This window comes from Oncorhynchus mykiss, unplaced genomic scaffold (genome assembly GCF_013265735.2).
Source record: "Oncorhynchus mykiss isolate Arlee unplaced genomic scaffold, USDA_OmykA_1.1 un_scaffold_266, whole genome shotgun sequence".
NCBI classification, from domain to species: domain Eukaryota; kingdom Metazoa; phylum Chordata; class Actinopteri; order Salmoniformes; family Salmonidae; genus Oncorhynchus; species Oncorhynchus mykiss.
In genome coordinates this window covers 60,387-87,905 of record NW_023493722.1, presented here as the reverse complement: position 1 = coordinate 87,905, position 27,519 = coordinate 60,387, and the positions used below count along the sequence as shown (strand labels likewise).

At 39.7% G+C, this 27,519-nt stretch overlaps 3 protein-coding genes and 1 pseudogene across 8 annotated transcripts in view; 2 read left to right on the top strand and 2 right to left on the bottom strand.

Moving 5' to 3' along the window:
* Nucleotides 1-888: 888 nt before the first annotated feature.
* Nucleotides 889-9,517, top strand: LOC118948924. Of its 4 annotated transcripts, XM_036973543.1 has the most exons (8): nucleotides 889-1,062; nucleotides 1,911-1,986; nucleotides 2,216-2,334; nucleotides 2,563-2,599; nucleotides 2,731-3,131; nucleotides 4,595-8,225; nucleotides 8,379-8,466; nucleotides 8,808-9,516. In XM_036973543.1, exons 2-8 carry the CDS (start codon nucleotides 1,948-1,950, stop codon nucleotides 8,984-8,986), a joined length of 4,494 nt encoding a protein of 1,497 aa, XP_036829438.1. In that variant the 5' UTR covers nucleotides 889-1,062; nucleotides 1,911-1,947; the 3' UTR covers nucleotides 8,987-9,516. The 4 variants fall into 4 exon arrangements, with proteins under 4 accessions (XP_036829438.1, XP_036829437.1, XP_036829440.1 ...); XM_036973542.1 differs by lacking the exon at nucleotides 889-1,062 and having other exon boundaries at nucleotides 1,789-1,986; XM_036973545.1 differs by lacking the exon at nucleotides 889-1,062 and having other exon boundaries at nucleotides 1,798-1,986; nucleotides 2,216-2,599; nucleotides 2,731-2,812; nucleotides 8,808-9,517.
* Nucleotides 9,518-10,075: 558 nt separating this feature from the next.
* The window catches only part of LOC110513387, a 51,891-nt pseudogene continuing 34,447 nt past the window's right edge, over nucleotides 10,076-27,519 (bottom strand).
* Nucleotides 11,959-22,921, bottom strand: LOC110512969 (protein ANKUB1-like). Its single transcript, XM_036973559.1, has 5 exons — nucleotides 22,856-22,921; nucleotides 19,766-19,962; nucleotides 13,923-14,133; nucleotides 13,665-13,779; nucleotides 11,959-13,280 (listed from the first exon to the last, which is right to left on the bottom strand). The coding sequence occupies exons 2-5, from the start codon at nucleotides 19,775-19,777 to the stop codon at nucleotides 12,359-12,361; spliced, it is 1,260 nt and encodes a 419-aa protein (XP_036829454.1). The 5' UTR covers nucleotides 19,778-19,962; nucleotides 22,856-22,921; the 3' UTR covers nucleotides 11,959-12,358.
* LOC110515912 overlaps nucleotides 23,210-27,519 on the top strand; it is a 34,541-nt gene continuing 30,231 nt past the window's right edge. The window contains exons 1-2 of one of the 3 annotated variants that reach the window (XM_036973537.1): nucleotides 23,210-23,407; nucleotides 27,058-27,133. In XM_036973537.1, coding sequence (XP_036829432.1) covers nucleotides 27,095-27,133 — 39 coding nt within the window. In that variant the 5' untranslated portion in view covers nucleotides 23,210-23,407; nucleotides 27,058-27,094. Of the gene's footprint in view, nucleotides 23,408-26,144; nucleotides 26,217-26,955; nucleotides 27,134-27,519 lie in introns of those variants that run through there. The other 2 variants (XM_036973536.1, XM_036973535.1) reach the window with 2 other exon arrangements.

The following is a 27,519-nucleotide window of genomic DNA, read 5'->3' as shown; positions in this document are numbered from 1 at the left end:
TCCGGCTCAAATTAAGCACTGATTTGAAGTACCTATGCCTCTACCTGCTGAGTATACAGATTATTAAACTAGATTCAGTGGGCTTGTCATTCACAGTGCTGATGAAAAATCAAGTACAGTTGATCTAAATGTGGATATACGAGGACATCTAGTGGTCACCTGATTTTTAAAAAAAAATTCATGCAAGCTATCTTTTCACTAGCATGCGATGCCATATATTTGACGCAGGTATTTATTTTTCAACATGTATTGTCATTGACTGGAACAAAATATAATTGTATGAGCTATGCCTCTGTGTCCCGGCGTTGTTGTACCCCTCTACTATCTGGCTTGGTGGGGCAATCTCGTTCTGCATCCCTGCTTCACTTATATTCAATGTGTCGTCATGCATTTGTGCATGCACGCTGTTAACGGTCATATCCGTCTTGCTAACTTAGCTAGCTCATCAACCAGTATTTTATTCGCTTTTTCTGCACGATAGCACTTATTAAAGCCTTGAAACTCATGGGGACCTCACTGTTACCACGGGTCATCGAGCTAGCCCTTATTTGGCAGCAGGGTTGCATCGGTTTCCATTGGATTTGACAGCTTGTTAGGCTGGCTAGCTAGGTAGCTAATTCGCTAACGCGAACTGTTTATCACGTAGCAGCCTATGCTGACTACCATCGCTAGCAACTAGCTAACATGGATAAAGTCTAGTCGTGGGTCCACAAAATCAAACAAATGGTACTGAACTGATGACAAAATCATGTTTCGAAATTGTAGTAGATATTTATGTTTTTTTTGTTGTTGTTGCTTAAGGACATTAAGACAACCGGTCACGAATGCGGAGCCACGCCCTAAAATAACATGTGACCACAAGGCGTTTGTGACGCAATCATGCGTTCCAATTTTGTCATAATTGTCTGTAGGTTCCAAATTGCTTATGAGCTTGGCTGCCCTTCAGAAAGTAGCTGATTCTTGTACTCTACAGCTGTATTTTCCTACAGTTACTAATAATACTAGCAACAAAACAGATTTCATTCCTTAAAATGATTTTGCCAGATGGAAGAAAATAATAAGGTAGGCCTAAACTGTAATAAGATATACCTTAAAGACTGCTTGTGTTTAATCCTGAATCCAGTTGCCCCTCTTGTACTGGGATAAAACAATAGGGAACCCATGAACCTTATGGAGGAGTACATGTGTTTTGTAGACACACCTGGGTTCTAAACTGGCTGAGGTAAACATTTTCGGAAAGCCTTGGTTTTTAAATCCCGGTGAAAGCAGATATGTCAAAGTTTGTCAATGTCTTGTTGCCCTTCTATTTAGTTGAAACTAGCGAAAATGATCATTTTGCTTCTCTTAATCCACATTTTCTAGCAAAAAAACATGTTCATGCTTTAGGGCTGGTGGCTCCATATATATTGGTAAAATATAAAGTGTGTGTGTGTGGGGGGGGGGGGGTGTAGTGGATATAATGGGGTATAGGCCTAACTGTTGTTTTGAGGGTGAAATTTCAACCACAGGACGATGTCATTGTAAACTAAATTCAGCATAGCCAAACCTTGTATAAAATAGGTTGAATTTGTACCTTTGAAACCATGTCAGATTTTCAACATTATATACACTTTCAGAAAAAAACTATAGGCAGCACCTCAGCCCGGGATCGAACCCCATCCAGGGTTTTAACTACACCCAGCCCTGCTTAGCTTTAATATGTCACTGACTACTACCAATATGCTATTGTGAGAATTATTATTGAGAGATCTCTTAATAACAAAATATATTCAGTGTTAATATCGAAGTCATTCTAAGGGGTAGGTTTGACAAAGCAAATGAGTGAGTGAGTCTTTGACATGAAGACAGTGGTTAGATTCTGCCATTGGGACTGCTCTGATGTTTCCATTCTCTCCTGGTTATGACCATAGAGCCTTGTCCCAGTCTCTAGACCTGCCTGTCTGTGTGATGGATGACCACCTGACCTCTGAAGCTGTCAATGAGATGGTAAGTTGACCTTGTCATTTCATATTACAACATTAATCCAGTAAAATGTTATAGTGATGCTATCATTGGCAATGTTGACGTACCACAACCATCTCTGTTGTGTTGCAGTTGTTTAATTGGCCCAACGTTGCCAATGCTCCTCCACTCTTTAACAGTTAATAATTATTTCAGTATGATATTTGTTGTATATTAAGTTTGATTATTTGCAATATAATTACATTTCTACCAGGAGCAGAGCAATTGTACCAGGAGCAGAGCAACCTCAGTGATGGAAACCACAGAAGAGGGAAAGCTCAACAATGTGGAACATCTGACACTTATGGACTTCCTTCAAAACCTAACTGAGAAGTATGTTCTGTTTTCTTTGGTACTATCACACCTTCAAGGAAATAGGATCAAATTAGAAACTGATCAATCGGAAAAAAATGTTCAGTGCTAGAAAAGTTGTCACATTGCAATTTTGCCAAAACAACTGACACAAAGCAAGTATAACTTCACGATCAGGCAAATAATTAAATAAAAACAATTCTGCCACGCATCCTGATATGACAACATTTATAACAATATTGTTTTCAGGCAATGGAGGGGGATTCGTGAGGGCATGTTTGACCCGGTAAGATCATGTTACTGACAATTTAATCAGATTACCATGAAAACTCTGCCTAATGTTTAACCTTGTTCATAAGCTTTTGAAAGACGCACTATGCAACATTTTAAAACACTTCTTCTGTTTCTGGAATACAGCTGACAAAACAACAGCTTGCCGGCTTGTGTCTGAGGATTGTCCAGTTTTTATCGGACAAGCTGATGCAGATCATCATCCCAGGTCTTTACGAACTACTGGGCATCCAAGATGCTGCCTCCTCTCCATTGTCACAGAGATCTCTCACAGCGTCACTCACCAGTCTGTTAGACGATAAGACTAACACCAAGTCCCGCGTGAGATTTACTGAGGCTGGTGTACCTAAGAGGCCAGGCAGTCGAAAGTCTTGCAATAGCTTTCGCATCCCGACTCCCTACCCTTCCTCCAACTGTATGGAGCAGGAAGAGGAAGAAGAACAGGAATCACAACTTAAGTTCAAGGAGATTTACCTGACTAAGGGCAGTCTGGGCAGTGGAAGCTACCTGCCCAAGGGGGCCATGAGGTATGTTCTTAAAGGGAAATTTAACAACTTTGTATTCATCTCCAGCATCACCATATGTGAAAATTACACATTTCCATGCTTTGTAGTAAAAAAAATATAGAGGGACGTAACTGTTTCCAATAGTGCTGAGAAATTAGTGCTTTTTGAGGTTGGTTTGGTTTCCATTCAAATATTTAAAAAATAATCACGGTTTTGGATTTCAATACTTTTTTTAGACATTGGATGCACTATGGATTATGTGTGTTGAATGCTGTAACAACACATAATAAAACAATGAATACAAGTCCCATGATGGTAGTGACTGTCCATTACTGTTTATGACTTATCAACCATCATTTACTTTCTCATATAAAATATTTATTTGATGACTTTATTATTTCATTCCAAGTCATCAACTCATCTCTATAGAGCTGCTGCTTATTCTGTCTGACAAAATCACTATTTTAGTAGTTCTTCTAAGTAAATAAGACCTACTTTTATGACCGCTGAACACCAACTGTCAATCACTTAGATCATGTATTTCCAGGTAGAGGATCCTCGCAACGCAACTGCTTTTTATCTCTCTCATGCATTCTCTCGTCTCTCCGTCTCAGTCAATGAGGTTTCCGTATCTGCTCCACACAGAGTGGACAAGCAAGTGGGCGTGCAATGGATTATGGGAATTAATTGCCGTATTTTCTGTGCTAAACTATGTAGAATATTGGCCTGTTGGAAACTACAACTCCCTACTACATTGCATAGTTCGTGCTTGATCTGATTTATCTCTACAGAAACTGAGCATCGAGCTCACAGAAGAAGAAAAAAATTAACTATATGGAATTCAAATAATTGAGCCGACGTCGGTCAATTAGTTGTTTAAAAACCGAAAAATAACAAAAATGTTGGTTAAATGCTCAGCTCTAGATTCTAATGACATCATCAGTGTGCATCGTGTGATTTTTAACCAATTATGAGTAGGCATTGCCTGCTAATTGGTTGATGATGTCATAGAAAACACTTATCTTCCTCTTTCTTTTTTACTACAAAACATAGAAATGCCCATTTTTCACATATGCTGATGTTGGGGTGGTGCTGGAGATGATGAATATGAAGTTGAAACATTTAGAAATTTCCCTTTAACATTCTTCAAACTGCCTTGTATTTATGATTGTCCTTGAAGTTATTAGAAGTTACAGTATTTGAAGTTTATAGCAATTTGGATTTTTGTAGAGGATAGATATTGCCAGGATAGATAGATATCTACAGGCCAGTTTCAATACAAATGACTTATACAAAATACATTTTATTGGGCTTTAGAAATTAAGCAGTTAGGCTGACATCACACTAAGGTTTTTTCTCAGAGAAACAGCAGCGTTTTCCTCATTGTTTTCAATGGTGCAGATGTATTTGACACACTGAATGTGCATCACAGCCTTACATATTATTTGTTTGACTTTGATGATTTCTGCGGTTTTTTTCCCAAGGACTCTAACCTCTCTGTCTGATGTGCAGAAGAAAACAACCAACTCTGAGACGCTACAAGTCCTCTTAGGTGTCTCAGAGGACACCCTTGTCACCTGTGTGCAGGACAGCCTGCAAGGTTCTCTATCCAAACTTGCATGCATGTCCAATTCTCCATCTGGAAGTGCAGGCTCTATGATGCTAACCCCTGCTGTAATGGCAGAGTTGGCTAAAGATGTCAAGTCGGCCTTATCAGTGGTCGTTAAGAGTGCCTCCGCTAGCCAAACCTCTGTAGTGACACCGGTAAGGGGAGACTCACAGACCAAGGTGACTGAGAGCATGGTGAGAGAGCTGGCTGCTAAACTTGAAAAAGTTGACCAAGAGAGCAAGAGTCTAACAGGGCAAGTCATGACCATGATCTCTGACACAATGGTGGCTTTTGTTGACGAGAACGAACAGAATTTGCTGGAAGATCTGAAGGACAAGATCACGTTTTTGGCATCGCATGTTGGCTTCATTGAGGATCTTGATGCCCTGATAAGGAAATACGAGACCAGCTACAATATTGGTGAATCTGGTTCCTCCTGCACGCTCACATCTAAGAGCATCCAAAAACTCTCCAGCCGGGAGTTTCAAACATCAGCAATACAAGCAGTGAGTGGAGTTCTTGACAAAAAAGTCAGTAGTTTGAGCTTTCCTAGTTCAGTCATTCAGTCTGAGTTAACAGGTGCTGTATCAGGTCAAACATTGTCTGGCATTGTAAAGACAGAGTCAATTCACCCAGTGGGCTCAGCAGCGTCAGTAGTTGTTAAGACTTTCGTGTCAGATATGAAGTCCTTGGCTGAATCTGAAGAGAGTCCCCAACAGAAGAGTGCCTGGTCTGCTGCTGTTCACATTTACCACAGCATCCAAAACAACTTGAAAGATTATTTCAGCAAGCTTCAGCGATGTGCCTTAAAGAGCATTGTCACATCTGATGATAACATCACAAATGCTGAGTTTAAGGAGACAGTTCCACTTCCTTGCTTAGACATGACGTATAGGCCCAGTAAGAGTGAGCCTCAGTTGCCAGAGTCCACTGGTGAAGTTACTTTACAAAGAGGCCTAAGTGAGTGCTCAAAACCTCTTTGGGCAAAAACTGAGTCAGAAGAAAGCAAGCTCCTTCTGACAACTTGCACCAAAGAAGTCATCTCAGAGCTTCTGGTCGTGTACAACACTGAGGTGTCAAAGGAGGACCCCCTGTACACTGTTGGAGAAAAAGGATCAGGCTTCTCTATTGAGAGAGAGAAATTTGTAGAGGGTGTTCTGGCTCAGCTTGGGGATATTGCCCATTCCAGGGCCTCATCACCAATAGTATGTGAGTTCCCCTGTCAAATTGAGGACAGCAGAAGTAAGGCCACAGCTTCTTTGACTAGTCTGTTAGATTGTATTAGAAAACTCTCAAGTGAGGAATTTAAGAGAAATGCCACTCAAGCAGTGAGTGAGTTCCTAGTTAAAAAGTCCTCCAGTAGCTTAACTAGTGCACAGCCTGCTTATTCTGTAGCATCCAGGTATTGTTCCATTCAAAACCAGTACACATGGTCAAAGGATATTTGTGCGGATTCTGCTGCCTTTGGCATCATTGAAACATTTGTGGAAGACCTGCAGAGCTTGGCGCAACCTGCAGAAGTAGAGGAGAGAGAACCTGACCTCCAGGAAAATGCACAAAAGCTACAGAGCAGGATCTGGTCTGCTACCACTAGTTTATATAACAATATTCAGAAGACATTAAAGGACTTCATCATTCATCAGCGGAGGTCAGACATGCTGAGCAGAATGTCTAGTCATATACCCACAGAGGACTCTGGACATCTTGGGACTAAGGAGCACATTTGTTTGGCAAGCCAGGACTTGAGGCAAGCTAGTAAGAGTGTGCCTCACTTGCACAGTTTGAACCTTGAAGTGGCTCTACACAGGGGTGTCAGCGAGAGTTCAAAACTTCTCTGGACTGAAACAGACGAGGCTCTACTGACCAATAGTACCAAAGAGGTCATTTCAACAATCTTGACCTCATGCGAAGATCAGGCATCAAATGCACCTTGCTTCTCCACAGTAGGAAAGAAAATATCTGATATGTCCCTTGAGGTCAACATGTTGGTAGGTGGTGTTCTGTCTCAGCTGAAGGACATCTCCTTGTCAAGGTCCCCAACACCATGTGAAGACATGTTTGAACGTCTCCAAGGTTCTCCTGAGCGAACCTCTCCAGTAAGTCTAGATTGCAGCACGGCTGCCTCCAAAGGCATTGCATCTTCCCACAGTCTTTCTACAAAGAGCCTCCAAAAACTCTCTAGTCATGAGTTCCAAACTAAAGCTGAGAAAGGAGTGAGTGAGGTCCTCTCTAGATCATTTAACATTGTGGAGGAAGGTACAACAGAACAGTACCTTCAGTCTGTATCTACATCCACCACATCTACTGATATTATACAAACCATGGTGAAAGACCAGCAGGAGCTCACCCAGACCACCCAATCATCTGACATGGTATCTGGAACCTCCCTGCTCACCACTGGACAGGTTTCTGAGAAAAGGATCTGGTCTGTTGCTCGTAACATCTACTACAGTCTGCAAAGTAAGATTACGGAGTTTCTCCGAAAAGATCTTCAAAGATCAGACACAACACTTGGTTCAATCCAAATCTTTACATATCAAAGCAGTCCTGCATCACAAAGAGCAAGTCTCGGCCATCTTGAGGTCAACCAGAGCAGTGTTACACCTGGTGGAAACGATGCCTGTGTGGACATTCTGCACAAATTACTACCTAAAACCACTGAGCTCTCAGGATCCATGCTGGAGGATATTGACACGATCCGTTGTAGGAGTGCTGACAGCCAAAATACAAGAAATACCTCTTCTTCACGCTCTTCTATCTCTCTAACACCTAATTCAAAATTAAGGCAGTCGAAATGGCACTTTGCTTTACCCGGGACTCCCATCCCCACTGAGTTTCCTGCTCAGATTGACTTTCCCATTGTTAGAAACACAATCATTGAGGACTTCTTTCACACAGAGGACTTACTTCCTGTAACCTTTGTGGACAAAGTCAGGCAAGCTGCTGGGGTGGTAGTGGACATTATGGTGGAAAGTGTTGAGAACACACAGGAAAATGGACAGGGTGCTTCTCATCTTGACGACCTCCGATCTGCTGTTAGGAAATTGAGAAAAATCATTTCCACTTGGACCATCCACATTTTCAGCCATGAATTGGTGGATAAAGTGATAGCCATTCAGGACAGCCACAGCACTCCACAGGTCTTAACATTGGAAGCAGCCAAAAGTGCTTCAGACTCCATTCTTTCAAGGCTGAAATGGGGAAAGGAACAATGTGCCATATCCAAGGAGCTCTCCTCTCAGCTTCTCCAGATATTTGCTGAAGAGACAGTGAAGTGCTTCCTGAGACAGTGGTCAGATGAGTATGAAAACATAAACTTTGATGTTTCAGTCCAGAACGATCCAAAGACTTCTACTTGCATGGTCATTCTTCAAATGATCACCAAAGCCACTGCTAAATGTTATTTTGAGTCCGCTACCAGCGTGGCCACCAGTGACATTGTAGAAGGCGTGTTTGATTTGGAAAGGGATACCATCAGCAGTACTGGAGAGCAGGTCAATACAAAGGTATAGTACACTTTCATGAATAACACTGCTGTTGACCTTTTATATGATTCTTTGTGTCATGGCATTGCACTGGTTCTTTGCAGTTGATATGCTGTACTTTAAGATATCGAAAACATTTCAGTTTGTTTTAATGTGCCTTTTCCCACCAACCAGGGTTCCAAGAATGTTAGTAAGAACCTCTGTCCTCAAGAGTCTCTGGAGTACCAGCCTCAGAACATTTCCCCTACTGTGTACTTTACAGGTAAGCCCTGCTGCTGTTTAGGCTGCTGCTCAGTCAAGACTGAGACATTATCCCTTTACCATTCCACTAATTCATTTGGAAAGACATTGTACTCCTCTGAGTTGTTACCTATGACATACTGTACTGTGGGCTGGGTGGTAGCCTAGTGGGTTAAGAGGTTGGGCCAGTAACCGATAGGTTGCTGGTTCAGAATCCCTGAGTTCACGAGGCAAAATCTGTCAATGTGCTCTTGAGCAAGGCACTTCATCCTAATTGCTCCTTGTAAGTCTCTCTGGATAAGAGTGTCTGATAAATGAGTAAAAATGTAAATTGATGGCATGCTGGATGGTCTTTCGTTGCAGAGACGATGACAACATCTCATGGCTCCTTTTCTCCAGAGGGAATTTATGATATCACATCGTCCTTCCCACTTGAAGAGAAGAGTCGCAAACCCTCCCTTTTCACCAGATTGTCTAGATCCATCACGAAAGGCTTTCTCAGCCCATTCAAATCTTCAAGGAAAACCAAATTATTTAAATAAATTCCTCATTATAACAACGAGAGCATTCATTAGTTCAGATGAGAATCTAATCGTATTGGTCACATACGCCGAAAACAACTGTGAGATGCTTTATTACGAGCCCATTCCCAACAATGCAGAGTTAAAAAGTAAGAAAATATTTTCTAAATAGTAACACAATAACAATAACAAGGCTATATACAAGGAGTACCAGTACCGAGTCAATGTGCATGGGTGGGAGGTAGTTGAGGTAATACAGTATGTACATGTAGGTAAGGGTAAAAGTGACTAGTCAATCAGGATAGATAATAAACACAGTAGCAGCAGCTAGTGTGAAAGTCGGACAGTGAATGTGTGGGTAGAGTGTAGTGAGTGTGCATCGAGCCAATTCAAGAGAGTCAGTGGAAAACAATTAGAAAAATACATCAATAACTAAGGGGGTCAATGCAAATAGTGCAGGTGGCCATTTAATTAACGTTCATCAGTCTTATGGCTTGGGGGTAGAAGCTGTTCAGCAGTCTTATGGCTTGGGGGTAGAAGCTGTTCAGCAGTCTAATGACTTGGGGGTAGAAGCTGTTCAGCAGTCTAATGGCTTGGGGGTAGAAGCTGTTCAGCAGTCTAATGACTTGGGTAGAAGCTGTTCAGCAGTCTAATGACTTGGGGGTAGAAGCTGTTCAGCAGTCTAATGACTTGGGGGTAGAAGCTGTTCAGCAGTCTAATGACTTGGGGGTAGAAGCTGTTCAGCAGTCTAATGACTTGGGGGTAGAAGCTGTTCAGCAGTCTAATGCCTTGGGGGTAGAAGCTGTTCAGCAGTCTAATGACTTTGGGGTAGAAGCTGTTCAGCAGTCTAATGACTTGGGGGTAGAAGCTGTTCAGCAGTCTAATGGCTTGGGGGTGGAAGCTGTTAAGGAGCCTTTTGTCCCAGACTTGGTGCTCTCGTATCGCTTGCCGTGTGGTAGCAGAGTGAACAGTCTATGACTTGGGTGGTTGGAGCCTTTTGCCAATAATTTACATATCACTTATTTTATTTTGATTTGATGTCATATTGTAAACGTATGTATCTGTTTTGCTGAAAATATGATTTTGAAAACAATGAATGTCTACAAGTGCTTCATAAAACAGTTATATTTATTTTTGTATTTTCAAAAGACAGCAAATAGCCAATCAAGTATCAACATAAGTGAAATGAAAGACAGATTTAATTTTCAGTGAATAATTGTCTTGTCCAGTGAGCAACTCAATGACAGCGATTCAATGACATCATTAGATCACCTCCAAGAAGCATCTTCAACGTTCACCTGACAACCCATTGGATAAGACACATACACTAACCAAGTGTTGCTTACCTGTCAACAAGGTTGAGATCAGAAGCTTCTTCAATACCCCAGAAATGGAAAGGCTTTGAGACAAAGACAATCAACTGTCCAGATAATGCACATACACTAACCCGGACGTTCTACTTGCCCCACTGAGTTACAGCAAAGTTATCATTTATGCATGGGTCCACGATCCACTCATAGCTCTCACAGCTATCTGACAGTTCTCAGAATACTAAGGAAGAAGTGTGTGATATTGGATTTGGTATCCTTCCCACTCCCAAGTGATTGGGAGTCCCATATTGTGCCGCATAATTGGCCCAGCGTCGTCCGGGTTTGGCCATCATTGTAAATAAGAATTTGTTCTTAACGGACTTGTCTATGATGATGACTGAATGATGACACATGCTGTGCTAACACATCGTCACAGTAGTTGTCAGTTTTGTAACGTAAATAAAGAGTTTGTCAAATACTCTATGTGAAATACAGTATGTATTATTTTCCCATGATGCCATTATTTCATGTCTTGTGGTATTTTTAGCATTTTTTCCCCCCTTATGTATCAGGTGTATTATTTTGACACTGCACAGACTCATTTAAATGAGCAATAATGATCCACATCTTAATAAAAGAGTTTTAAGGCAGCAGTGTTCATACTGTATTTTACATTGATTTCAACCACTATAGGTCTTCATCAGCAAGTGAGGATTTCTATGGATAAAAACTAGTGTTAAGTGTGGGGGGGGGGGGCTCAATTAGACCCATGTCAAACACTTACAATCACGTACAGTACAACCACATTCAGTACAATCACATAGTCACATTCAGTCAACTGAATGATTGTAGAATAATAATAATTCCATTCACATTTGGCTACTACAAATAGCCAGTGAAATATGATACGTTTTTTGTTCCTTGAGAGGAATGACTGAGAATCCACTGCCTGCCGTTGTAAACTTTCTGCACACAAATCAAACACAGTACTGACTATATCTATAAGCCTCATCCAAAGGAACGAAATTCTAAGTCGTCCGCATTGTTTCAGGCATCATCCGTTCCAAAGTCTCATCTTGTTCACTGTAAAAAATAAAAATAAAAACTCAAATAAGAGTTCCTTTTTGGACAATTCCAGGTTGTCCCTCCTTGTTTCAGTATGTTTAATCTGCCTAATGACCAGGATCCTGGTGTCTACCCAATGTGCTGAGCACTCCTCCTGGACAGAGTCCGCGCTACATTCAGCTGCTGCAAACATGGTCTCTGTGTGAAGGCACTGTTAGAGAGTCAATCAACCAGAACAAGGTTAGGAGACCAAATCTGTGTCCTAGCATTGTGAAATACTGTATATGTAATGGCCTCAATACATTAATGAAGCGCCCTTACATTCTATCCTCTCCCCATACTGAAACAACTTGTTAGGGTGAACCAATAAGACTGACACTATATACCTTCTAAGCATGATAGTTGGCTCATGATTTGTTTCAGGACTTGTTAGGGTAAACCAATAACAGCTTCTAACCCCAAGTCATAAGACTGCTGAACAATTAATCAAATGGCCACCGGACAAGTTCAACTGTTTTATTATTTGTTACTTTAGTTTATTAGGTAAATATTCTCTTCAACTCTTCTTGAACTGCACTGTTTGTTAAGGGCTTGTAAGTAAAGTATTTCACGGAAAGATCTACACTTGTTGTATTCAGCGCATGTGACAAATTAAAGTTTGATTTGATTTGATTTGACTATGTACCTTCTAAGCATGATGGTTGGCTCATGATTTGTTTGTACTGAAATCTATTCAGGGAGGATAAGGGTATATCATAGGCAGTGATGTAGTGGTAAAACCATTGACTGGTAAATGCTGATTGCCGTTCAGGATTAAAGAAGTAACGCTCCCTCTACTTTCAATGCATCTTCCACAAAAGGTGGGTAAATGCTTGCACAAAATAAAATAAAAAGTGTGTAAACAGCTTTTACATGTGTCCCCCCCACCACCACTGATTATAGGAGGCTTCTTCTGACAGTATTCACACCTTTCATAAGAAACCTCCAGAGAAATATTCATATTCACCGTAGCTGTCATTTAAACTTGGACTAACCTGGCCAAGGCCAAACAGTATATGGCGTTTTCTCTGGGTGTGCGGTCGCAGTGGAGAGAAAAGGCCTCCAGTGAGGTGGTGAGGATCTGGGTGGAGTTTGGCGAGGCAAACACAGGTCTGAGATTGGTGTCTCTGGAAATGGGCGGGAGCGGGACTCTGCTCCTCCATTGGTTGCTGTTCTGATCCCCACTCTCATCCTCCTCACATCCCCTCTTCTCTCTTTCATCCCTCGTGGCCACAGGGTGTAGCTTCGGTAGTTGAAGAGGTTTATCCTGGGATGCCAGGGCGCGGTGCGGGCAGGATACATGAGATGGGCAGTTGATGGGGGTCAAACGTCGAGAGGCTGTGGACATCACCCTGATACCCGCCTTGGCCTCACTCCTCCTGGGCTTGGAGGACATCTTGGGGAGGGTGAAGCCGTCCACCAGGACCGTGTCGCCCACCCGGGTCCTGAACGGAGCCCTGTTGAGGCCCATGCAGTGCCTGGATGCTGCCCTCCTCTGCCCCAGCCTCACCCAGCCCTTTATCTGGAGGTATGTCCGCATGGGCAGGGCCATACCTGGGAGGACCACCACAGAGCACAGCCTGGTGGCCAGGTGACTCACACACTCCCTGTGGCCGTACTGAAGGGCGATCCTCAGGGGGTCGCGACCCTGGGGATCCCGACAGGCAAGGGTCAGAACGCTGCTGGCGATAAAGAGTTTGAGGATGGTGAGCTGGCCTCGCTTGATAGAGGCGACAGCGGGACACTTGGCGACGTCGGGGTGGGCCGTCTGGTGGCACCACTCACGGTAAGGGTGAACCCCCACCGGCTCAATGACACGCACCCCCCTCTCCAGCAGCCAGCCGGCCAGGTCCAGGTGGCCCAGAGAAGCAGCGATGTAGAGTGCCACCCGGAGCTGGAACCTGGAATAATACAGAATCAATGTATTTATAACACGTTTCAAGTTTTTTTTGTCAAGTTCACAAGATACAGTGGGTTATAAAACAGTACAGTACAAAGCTTACTTGCAAACTCTTTCCCACAATGCAGTATTAAATATCAGGGTAAGAGAAAAAACATATGAAGGAAAAAACACGAGAATATAAGCTATATACAGGGTCAGTACTATCATTGTAAGCTATATACAGGGTCAGTACTATCATTGTAAGCTATATACAGGGTCAGTACTATTATTGTAAGCTATATACAGGGTCAGTACTATCATTGTAAGCTATATACAGGGTCAGTACCATCACTGTTGATAGTAAGTCTATCATACAGTTCAGTGTGTAGATGTGTATTCTGACCTCATCACAGGTCTCTCCCTAGACAGGTGTCGTTGGACGGTCAGTCTGTGTCCCAGGAAGCAGCCTCTGAGGAACTCCGCCCACCCATCCCAGGTGTCTAACCGTAGATTAGCCCCTGAGAGACAGAGACACATGCAGGTTGTCCTCCTGGCTTCCATGAACCAAGAATGTGTTCCATACAGTCCATTTGTCTCTGTGTTACATCCATAAGGTGTTGAGCCAGAGAACCATTGATCTACTGCACAAGGAAGGCCATACCCAGGTCAATGGCGTAGTCGTGCAGCCGGTTGCAGTCGTAGAGTTGCAGGCCGGTGGGAGAGCTCAGTCTGAAGGAGCTGACGGGAAGCCCACACTGCTGGGACACCAGGGTCATGAGCCTGGCCACAGACGTACTCAGGAGAAACACAGTGCCCAAGACTGAGAGGGTCTCCCCCGTCACGGCACTGAACACACGCACCACCGGCTCCCGCTGAAGTATAAGACCATGGACATTCAGTAAATTCACTTGTTTTACATAAATACCTATGTTGTGTTTATACACCGAGTAAACAAAACATTATGAACACCGGTTCTTTCCATGACAAAGACTGACCAGGTGAATCCAGGTGAAAGCTGTGATCCCTTAATGATGTCACTTGTTAAATCCACTTCAGTGTAGATGAAGGGGAGCGGACAGGTTAAAGAAGGATTTTTAAGCCTTGAGACAATTGAGACATGGATTGTGTATGTGTGCCATTCAGAGGGTGAATGGGCAAGACAAAATATTTAAGTGCCTTTGAACGGGGTAGTAGGTGCCAGGTGCACCGGTTTGTGTCAAGAACTGCAATGCTGCTGGGGTTTTTCACACTCAACAGTTTCCTGTGTGGTCCACCACCCAAAGAACATCCAGCCAACTTGGCACAACTGTTGGAAGCATTGGAGTCAACATGGGCCAGCATCCCTGGGGAACGCTTTCAAACACCTTGTAGAGTCCATGCCCCAACGAATTGAGGCTGTTCTGATGGCAAAAGGCGGGGTGCAACTCAATATTAGGAAGGTGTTTCTAATGTTTGGTACACTCAGTATATATAAGTTAGGAGTCATATAATTACAGGGGTAAGATGAACTGGCTCCTTTGCACTGATCTTAGGTCTGGTTTGTGTTTTTACTGTTAATGGTAAAGGTTAGGATTTGGTGAGAGTATGCTGATCCTAGATCTGTGCCCAAGGGCAATTTCTATCCAGAGACAAATCAAAGGTCCATGCTATTTAAACTTTAATCTACCACCATCTCGTGGCTCAAACTTGTAACATTTTCTAATTAATGTGCTGTACTGAGTTTTGTTCTATCACATTGAACACTAATCTGGGTGTAAATTAAATTGAACACTAATCTGGGTGCAGATTAATTAAATTGAACACTAATCTGGGTGCAGATTAATTAAATTGAACACTAATCTGGGTGTAAATTAAATTGAACACTAATCTGGGTGCAGATTAATTAAATTGAACACTAATCTGGGTGCAGATTAAATTGAACACTAATCTGGGTGCAGATTAAATTGAAGACTAATCTGGGTGCAGATTAAATTGAACACTAATCTGGGTGTAAATTAAATTGAACACTAATCTGGGTGCAGATTAAATTGAAGACTAATCTGGGTGCAGATTAAATTGAACACTAATCTGGGTGTAAATTAAATTGAACACTAATCTGGGTGCAGATTAAATTGAAGACTAATCTGGGTGCAGATTAAATTGAAGACTAATCTGGGTGCAGATTAAATTGAACACTAATCTGGGTGCAGATTAAATTGAAGACTAATCTGGGTGCAGATTAAATTGAAGACTAATCTGGGTGCAGATTAAATTGTTAACAGAAATATTATGAATATGTATTTCAATGAACCCAAAGGGCCTCTTCTTCTCCTACTACATGGCCTGCTGTGCTCTACTGTACTCTGCTGTACTTTGCTGTACTCTGTCTGCTGTACTCTACTGTACTCTGCTGTGCTCTACTGTACTCTGCTGTACTCTGCTGTGCTCTACTGTACTCTGCTGTGCTCTACTGTACTCTGCTGTGCTCTACTGTACTATAAACTACTGGGTATACAGACTCTTCAGATACTGTTAGCGAACACCAGACTGAGGTCGAGGCGATTACATGGGGAAAAGGTTTATGACTGTAAGGGTGTTTGGTACAAAGGCAACACTACATCGGGCCACATTTCAGCTCTATCCCAGGTCAACCATACAATACTATAGATTTCCACTCTAGTCAACCAGCAAGAAGGAGAGACAGACAGAAGGTCTGGCTTTGACTATATCAATGATGGGATGTGTAAGTAAGGAGTAAGGAACACAAATAAACATTATTCTGATGGTTACATTTGTACTTAGATACATAACCACTCTCCTCTGTTAGCAAATCTTCCACAGAACTTTGTGGAACAGAGTGAGTTCTGTCCCTGTCTGGCTCTGGACATGTACCCAGGGGCCTCTGTACTACAACACTTCACACTCACGAAGCAGTGTTCTTACTAATCAATCACTCTACCATAACCATGGTCTTGGTTGAGCAAGGGCAATATTACTTTAAGTCTCAAGCAGGGTGACCTCAACATACTATATACCACCACACTATACAGTGGGGCAAAAAAGTATTTAGTCAGCCACCAATTGTGCAAGTTCTCCCACTTAAAAATATGAGAGAGGCCTGTAATTTTCATCATAGGTACACTTCAACTATGACAGACAAAATGAGAGAAAAAAATCCAGAAAAATCACATTGTAGGATTGTTAATGAATTTATTTGCAAATTATGGTGGAAAATAAGTATTTGGTCACCTACAAACAAGCAAGATTTCTGGCTCTCACAGACCTGTAACTTCTTCTTTAAGAGGCTCCTCTGTCCTCCACTCGTTACCTGTATTAATGGCACCTGTTTGAATGAACTAAATCACCTAATCATACTATATAACCATACTATATCACCATACTATATATTACCACACTCTATATCACCATACTATATATCACCATACTATATATCACCATACTATATATATAACCATACTATATAATCATACAATATAACCATACTATATATCACCATACTATATAATCATACTATATCACCATACTATATATCACCATGCTATATATCACCATACTATATAATCATACTATATCACCATACTATATATCACCATGCTATATATCACCATACTATATAACCATACTATATCACCATACTATATATTACCATACTATATATAACCATACTATATATCACCATACTATATATCACCATAATATATATATAATCATACTATATATCACCATACTATATCACCATACTATATCACCATACTACATAATCATACTATTTAACCATACTATATATCACCATACTAAATATCACCATGCTATATATATAACCATACTATATCACCATACTATATCACCATACTATATATCACCATACTATATATAATCATACTATATAACCATACTATATAAGCATACAATTTAACCATACTATATATCACCATACTATATATTACCACACTATATATCACCATACTATATATAACCATACTATATATCACCATACTATATATCACACTATACTATATATCACCACACTATATCACCATACTATATCACCATACTATATAATCATACTATATATCACCATACTATATATTACCATACTATATATTACCATTCTATATATCACCATACTATATATTACCATACTATATATTACCATTCTATTTATCACCATACTATATATTACCATACTATATATCACCATTCTATATATCACCATACTATATATTACCATACTATATATCACCATACTATATATCACCATGCTATATAATCATATCACCATACTATATAACCATACTATATAACCATACTATATAACCATACTATATAACCATACTATATATCACCATGCTATATAATCATATCACCATACTATATAACCATACTATATAACCATACTATATAACCATACTATATAACCATACTATATCACCATACTATATATAACCATGCTATATATAACCACACTCTATATCACCATACTATATAACCATACTATATATAACCATACTATATATAACCATACTATATAACCATACTATATAACCATACTATATAACCATACTATATAACCATACTATATAACCATACTATATCACCATACTATATCACCATACTATATCACCATACTATATCACCATACTATATATAACCATGCTATATATAACCATAATATATATAATCATACTATATAACCATACTATATAATCATACTATTTAACCATACTATTTATCACCATACTATATATTACCATACTATATATAACCATACTATATATCACCATACTATATATCACCATAATATATATATAATCATACTATATAACACCATACTATATATAACCAGACTATATATAACCATACTATATATCACCATACTATATATTAACACACTATATATCACCATACTATATATCACTATACTATATATTACCACACTATATATCACCATACTATATCACCATACTATATCACCATACTATATAATCATACTATTTAACCATACTATATATCACCATACTAAATATCACCATGCTATATATATAACCATACTATTTCACCATACTATATCACCATACTATATATTACCACACTATAAATCACCATACTATATATCACCATACTATATATAACCATAATATATATAATCATACTATATAACCATACTATATATTACCACACTATATATCACCATACTATATATAAACATACTATATATAACCATACTATATATCACTATACTATATATCACCATACTATATATTACCACACTATATATCACCATTATATATATAATCATACTATATCACCATACTATATATAACCATACTATATAATCATACTATTTAGCCATACTATATATCACCATACTATATAATCATACTATTTAACCATACTATATATCACCATACTATATAATCATACTATATAACCATACTATATCACCATACTATATAATCATACTATTTAACCATACTATATATCACCATACTATATATTACCATTCTATTTATCACCATACTATATAATCATACTATATAACCATACTATATCACCATACTATATAATCATACTATTTAACCATACTATATATCACCATACTATATATTACCATTCTATTTATCACCATACTATATATTACCATACTATATATCACCATTCTATATATTACCATACTATATATCACCATACTATATATCACCATACTATATATCACCATACTATATATCACCATGCTATATAATCATTTCACCATACTATATAATCACACTATATCACCATACTATATCACCATACTATATATCACCATGCTATATATATAACCATACTATATAACCATACTATATTCCCATACTATATTCCCATACTATATAACCATACTATATCACCATACTATATCACCATACTATATATCACCATGCTATATATATAACCATACTATATAATCATACTATATAACCATACTATATAACCATACTATATCACCATACTATATAACCATACTATTTATCACCACACTATATATCACCTTACTATATATAACCATAATATATATAATCATACTATATATATACTATTATAACCATACTATATAATCATACAATTTAACCATACTACATAATCATACAATATAACCATACTATATAATCATACTATATAACCATACTATATAATCATACTATATAACCATACTATATAATCATACTATATAATCATACTATATCACCATACTATATATTACCACAATATATATAATCAAACTATTTAACCATACTATATATATCACCATACTATATAACCATACTATATCACCATACTATATATTACCACACTCTATATCACCATTATATATATAATCATACTATATAATCATACTATATAACCATACTATATAACCATACTATTTAACCATACTATATAACCATACTATGTATTACCACACTATATCTGAAACACTTTATGTTAATGATAGTATGAAGCTGTTTCAAGCAATAGCCAGCTCACTTTGATATGCATTTTCAAGCACGGGTAGAAACAGCTAGGTGTTCGGCTGGTACCTTCAGCAGGCAGCAGATGGCACTGCTAGGGGTGATGCCAACGTCTGTCAGGACCCAGCTGTCCCGAAGGATGGCACCAGCATAGCTCAGCTCCAGGAAGTACCTCACCTGCTTGTCGTCTGACAGTTGCACGTGGAAGTAATCCTGCCAGAGGAAGAAGATTGGAAACACAAGGAGCCGTAATTGAGTGTCCCATACAATCAGAGTGAGAGGGCTCAGCACTGATGGAGCCGTAATGGAGGGTGTCCCACACAGACACCCATTATGGAGGGTGTTCCACCCAGGCAGATGTCAATGTTTACCATACAATAATTGTAAAAGTGTCCAAATGTGTACAATTAAGAAATAAGGCCCAAGGAGGTGTGGTATATGGCCAATATACCACGGCCAAGGGCTGTTCTTAGGCACAACGCAACGTGGAGGTATATTGGCCATATACCACAAACCCCCAAGGTGACTTCTTTTTTTTTCTTCTCCAATTTAGTGGTATCCAATTGGTAGTTACAGTCTTGTCCCATTGCTACAACTCCCATATGGACTTGGGAGAGGCGAGAGCCAAGAGCCGTGCGTCCTCCGAAACACAACCCAGCCAAGCCACACTGCTTCATGACACCATGCCCGCTTAACCTGGAAGCCAGCCGTGTCGACCGTGTCAGCGTGCACTGCTGCGTGCACTGCGCCTGGCCCGCCACAGGAGTCACTAGTGCGTGATGGGACAATGTTGACAAAGCACTGCTGGCGTGGCTGTCTCCTACTGTAAGTACTATCGCCCTATCACATGTCTCCTACTGTAAGTACTATCGCCCCATCACATGTCTCCTACTGTAAGTACTATCGCCCCATCACATAACCATGTCTCCTACTGTAAGTACTATCACCCCATCACATGTCTCCTACTGTAAGTACTATCGCCCCATCACATGTCTCCTACTGTAAGTACTATCGCCCCATCACATGTCTCCTACTGTAAGTACTATCGCCCCATCACATAACCATATCTCCTACTGTAGGTACTATCACCCCATCACATAACCATGTCTCCTACTGTAAGTACTATCGCCCCATCACATGTCTCCTACTGTAAGTACCATCGCCCCATCACGTCTCCTACTGTAAGTACGATCGCCCCATCACATGTCTCCTACTGTAAGTACTATCACCCCATCACATAACCATGTCTCCTATTGTAAGTACTATCACCCCATCACATAACCATGTCTCCTATTGTAAGTACTAGTCACATACTTTACTTGACACCAGCCAAATGAACAAATTGCTTCTTAGAATCATCTTCCTTTCCCATGGAGCTGTTGGCCGAGGTTGGAGAAGCCAGGAGGAAGGCATGGCCAGCCGTTGAGAAATGCTTGTTGAAGTTTTTGGTTATCATGGATTTATCTGTGGTGACTGTGTTACCTAGCCTCAATGCAGTGGGCAGCTGGGAGGGATGCAAACAGGCTCACATGAAACCCTTCATGAAGACAAGTAGCCTAGTGGTTAGAGTGTTGGACTGGTAACCGAAAGGTTGCAAGTTCAAATCCCTGAACTGAGAAGGTACAAATCTGTCATTCTGCCCCTGAACAGGCAGTTAACCCACTGTTCCTAGGCCTTTAATGAAAATAAGAATTTGTTTTTAACTGACTTGCCTTGTAAAATAAAAATTTGAAGCAGAGCTTAATTTGTAAATTGGGAGGTGCCAGAGGGGGGGCTCTGTGGTACCAGAACTCATGAGAAAAAAGATCACCTATTATAATAGAGCATTGAACGCATATCATCACATTTGGGTAGAGCAGTAGAGTAGAGCCATTTACAGTAGGTGAACACATGGGGAACATTTTTAGTAGCCTAGGGTCCGGGAAAGTGTTGGCCTTTTTAAAACCGCATTTCGTGCAATTCTACATCCTTTTACATGACTGGAGACTTTGGCATTATCTTTTTTTAATCCGCACAAATGATCGAAATGGCAGGCTACTTTGACACTGACAAACTTAGTATCTGAGATCAATAAAAACGACCTTGTCTTGAATCCATCAATAGCCTATAGGCCTAGGTTTGTGGAGAAACATATTGTAGGCTACAATATGAGGAGGAAATTAGTCCTAAAAATGCTTTCCAGTTTCACTGACTCACCCAATGATGCGCAGCTCACTCGCTGGAGATTGTCGATGCGCTCGTGTCAAAAGCCTATCTCTCCCTCTCTCTGTTTTGTAAAACAATGTTTGGGTTTTGATCAAATATTTTGGTAGTCTACAGCATAGTCTTATCTTTTCAGCAAGAGTCATTGCTTTTCAATCTGTGTTTTCCCTCGATTGTATTTGAAATATTGCAAAAGGCCTGTTTTGTCTGCCTGCTGTTTTTTCACTGACAGATTTGCCTCGCGTTCCCGACTGTAGGCTATTCTTTGTTATTGGGCTACAATCCGCAGCTAGGCTATTTAAAAAATAAGCTATTGGTCCTCTGTAGCTAAATTATAGGGTTTATCATGACGTATTAGGCTATTCTGAATGATTTCATTTATTTCTGAACAGACATCAGTAATTCCGTAACTTTAGAAAATTCCTCCAGAACCCTTCATGCAGCTATGATTCTATAAGGAAACAAATGATGAAGTGCAACTCTGGAGAGATGAGGGGGCAGGATAATTGACGAAGAGGTGTAACAGTACTCTTCTTGCGTTGTGTACAATCAGTCATCGACACGGAACTCCAACATGTAGCACCAGTCATGTAGATTTATTCTGATAGGAACTGCACAAAATTGCACGTCATGCAATGCACGTCTCACCATCCAACTCTGCACGCACGCACTGTACAAAATACATGACCCCCCCCCCCACCAGACACAGTAAGTTGCTAGCTAGTACTGGCGGGAATTCTCTACAACAAAATGCACAACAAATATTCTCCAAAAACCACTGCATCTTATGTGTGATGTTCGAATAACATTTACAAACAATTTGATATAAATTGTACATTTAAATCATCACTTGAGAGTATAAAAATCACTTTTGATGTACAGTGCTTTGCAACCAACAACTTACCGCTGGTTTGGTGCTTGTTCACTAGGACGATTTTAACTGGAACATCCACACTCGTAAGCAGCTATTCAAACCAGCCAATAAGATGCCACGTTGAGTAGGTGAAGGCAAGACAAACTCAAACCAAAAACCCATTGGCTTAACAATAAAGTGGCAAGGGGAATCACCAATATAACCCTGTTACAGAGGCAACTCGAACGAACATTGATCGCTTTTATTATAATTGTTACATAGCAAAAAGTGAAAATTATTTTTCATGGCACGAGAGGTACCGGATTCGGCCAAATAGATTCCGGAACAAAGCAGTCCAGAACGGAAAGGTGCCAGATCCGGCTAAAATGAAGCACTGATTTGAAGTACCTAGGCCTCTACCTGCTGAGTATAACGATTATTAAACTAGATTCAGTGGGCTTGTCATTCACAGTACTGATGAAAAATCAAGTATATTTGATCTAAATGTGGATATATGAGGACATCTAGTGGTCACCGGATTTAAAAAAAAAAATCATGCAGGCTATCTTTGCACTAGCATGCGATGCCATATATTTGACGCAGGTATTTATTATTCAACAAGGATAGTCATTGACCCGGACAAAATATAATTGTATGAGCTATGCCTCTGTGTACCGGCGTTGTTGCACCCCTCTACTATCTGACTTGGTGGGGCGATCTCGTTCTGCATGCCTGCTTCACTGAGATACAATGTGTCGTCATGCATTTGTGCATGCACGCTGTTAACGGTCATACCCGTCTTGCTAACTTAGCTAGCTCATCAAACAGTATTTTATTCGCCTTTTCTGCACGATAGCACTTATTAAAGCCTTGAAACTCATGGGGACCTCACTGTTACCACGGGTCATCGAGCTAGCCCTTATTTGGCAGCAGGGTTGCATCGGTTTCCACTGGATTTGACAGCTTGTTATGCTGGCTAGCTAGGTAGCTAATTCGCTAATGCAAACTATTTATCATGTAGCAGCCTATGCTGACTAGCATCGCTAGCAACTAGCTAACATGGATAAAGTCTAGTCGTGGGTCCACAAAATCAAACAAATGGTACTGAACTGATGACAAAATCATGTTTCGAAATTGTAGTAGCTATATATGTTGTTGTTGTTGTTTAATGACATTGCGAATATAATAATTGTTGACATTTAACTACCGGTATGTATTTAATCCGGTTTCGGCATGAGAAAAGTATTAATCGCAAATTCCAGCACTAACGGATTTCCCGGGAAATAGAAATAAGACACCCGGTCACGAATGCGGAGCCACGCCCTAAAATAACATGGCGTTTAAAAACATTTTTTAAAGTATTTTATTTAATTAATAACAAATCAATACATAAAGCACATGAGGGAACACAAGCATACATAGATTACAAACAATAGACAATCGAGCTAGGGGGTACAATATCACATTACAATTACACAAGGACCTTAAGGGACATGCATGTACTTACAATTCTAACAGCTTTTTTGTTAGTAGAGCATTTAACCGTCTTAAAATACAGTTCAATTTATTTTTGTAGGGTAGTTTTCTTACATGCATACAATGCCAAAAAAGATGCACAACTGTTTCTGGGTGGTCATTACAAAAGGAGCAATTTGAGTTGATGTTTTCCTTAAACTTCTTCATATAGTGGTTGGCAGGATAATATTTATGAATCATTTTAAAGGAAACTTCCTAAATTTTGTTAACAAGTGTGTGGCAACATCCAAACTTTTTTCCAACAGATATTATCAATAAATCCATTCCAATAAGGCATGACATAAGGTATAGATAGATACAACATCCTGCTGAAACAAGGATCGTATCGCTTTGTTGTTGAATGGATCAAAAGAGAAACAAATCTTTCCTACTGATGAGTCAACAGGGTCAACAGAAGGTAGGCTCTGAGGGTCAGGTCTTTCCTACTGATGAGTCAACAGGGTCAATAGAAGGTAGGCTCTGAGGGTCAGGTCTTGACATGTTCCTGAATAACATAGCAACACCTGAGGGAATGGCATCTAAAACAATTGCAAAATCTTTAGGTGTTACAGGGACCTTGTAAAGTAATAAGAATTCTTTATAACTGAGTAAAAGACCCTCTGCATTTACCAGTTGGCTCACCAATAGGATATTATTTCGGAACCAATATTCTAAAAACAGAGAGGTATTTTTATACAATATATCCCGATTATTCCATATATAATATCTGTGTGGAGAAAAATTGTGTTTATAAATTAAGGACCATGACAAGAAAACCTGCCGATGAAAAGCAGAAAGTTTCACTGGAACTTTGTCAATATTATAATTGCAAAACAACATGAAGTTAAGGCCACCAAAAGTAGAGAAGACATGATGAGGAATAAAATTCCAGATAGAAGTGGGTCTTCTTAGGAATTGTTTTATCCAATTGATCTTAAAAGTATTATTTAAAGTAGTAAAGTCCAGAAAATTCAGTCCACCATTCTCATAAGTGTTCATTACAACAGTTTTCCTAATGTAATGGGTACGGTTCCTCCAAAGAAAGTTCAAAAGCATCTGGTCTATCTCCTTGCTTATTTTACGGTCAAGATATAAAGATAGAGCACCATATGCTAGTCTAGAGATACCTTCAGCCTTGGTTATTAGGACTCTACCTTTTAAAGATAAGTCCCTCTGTAGCCATTGATTTAGTTTCTTCTGGGTTTTTTTAATAAGAGGGTTCAAATTTAGTAAGCCTCTAGACTTCTGATCCTTTGTAATGGTTATGCCTAAATATGTAAGTTCTTCTTTTACTGGAATACCATAATATGAAGGTGTCACACAATCTTTGACAGCTATGAGTTCACGTTTATTAATGTTAAGATATAGACCAGACACTTTGGAAAAGGATTGTATCACATTGATCGATATGGGAATTTGGTTAGCGTCTTTCAGAAAAAGTGTAGTGTCGTCAGCCAGCTGGCTTATAATAATTTCTTTACCAGCTATGGAAATACCTTGTACAGGACTATTATTTAAAGAATTTGCAAGAAGTTGGGTGATTAATAAAAACAGGTACGGAGAGATAGGACAACCTTGCCTAATTCCTCTCTTTAACTCAAATCTAGGTGAGGTGCCATATTTCAATTTGATAGAGCTGTTACCATTTGCATAGAGAGTCTTAATAACCTTACAGAAAAAATCCCCAAAGCCAAGTCTCGTTTGTGACACATTCATGCGTTCCAATTTTGTCTTAATTGTCTGTAGGTTCTAAATTGCTTATGAGCTTGGCTTCCCTTCAGAAAGTAGCTGATTCTTGTACTTTACAGCTGTATTTTCCTACAGTTACTAATAATACTAGCAACAAAACAGATTTCATTCCTTAAAATGATTTTGCCAGATGGAAGAAAATAATAAGGTAGGCCTAAACTGTAATAAGATATACCTTAAAGACTGCTTGTGTTTAATCCTGAATCCAGTTGCCCCTCTTGTACTGGGATAAAACAATAGGGAACCCATGAACCTTATGGAGGAGTACATGTGTTTTGTAGACACACCTGGGTTCTAGACTGGCTGAGGTAAACATTTTAGGAAAGCCTGGGTTTTTAAATCCCAGTGAAAGCAGATATGTCAAAGTTTATCAATGTCATGTTGCCCTTCTATTTAGATGAAACTAGCGTAAAGGATCATTTTGCTTCTCTTAATCCACATTTTCTAGCAAAAAAACATGTTCATGCTTTAGGGCTGGTGGGCTGCATATATATTGGTAAAATATAAAGTGTGTGTGTGGGGAGGCCTGGTGGATATAATGGGGTATAGGCCTAACTGTTTTGAGGGTGAAATTTCAACCACAGGATGATGTCATCATTGTAAACTAAATTCAGCATAGCCAAACCTTGTATAAAATAGGTTGAATTTGTACCTTTGAAACCATGTCAGATTTTCAACATTATATACACTTTCAGAAAAAAACTATAGGCAGCACCTCAGCCCGGGATCGAACCCCATCCAGGGTTTTAACTACACCCAGCCCTGCTTAGCTTTAATATGTCACTGACTACTACCAATATGCTATTGTGAGAATTATTATTGAGAGATCTCTTAATAACAAAATATATTCAGTGTTAATATCGAAGTCATTCTAAGGGGTAGGTTTGACAAAGCAAATGAGTGAGTGAGTCTTTGACATGAAGACAGTGGTTAGGTTCTGCCATTGGGACTGCTCTGATGTTTCCATTCTCTCCTGGTTATGACCATAGAGCCTTGTCCCAGTCTCTAGACCTGCCTGTCTGTGTGATGGATGACCACCTGACCTCTGAAGCTGTCAATGAGATGGTAAGTTGACCATGTCATTTCATATTACAACATTAATCCAATAAAATGTTATAGTGATGCTATCATTGGCAATGTTGACGTACCACAACCATCTCTGTTGTGTTTCAGTTGTTTAAATTTGTCCAACGTTGCCAATGCTCCTCCACTCTTTAACAGTTAATAGTTATTTCAGTATGATATTTGTTGTATATTAAGTTTGATTATTTGCAATATAATTACATTTCTACCAGGAGCAGAGCAATTCTACCAGGAGCAGAGCAACCTCACTGATGGAAACCACAGAAGATCTGACACTTATGGACTTCCTTCAAAACCTAACTGAGAAGTATGTTCTGTTTTCTTTGGTACTATCACACCTTCAAGGAAATAGGATCAAATTAGAAACT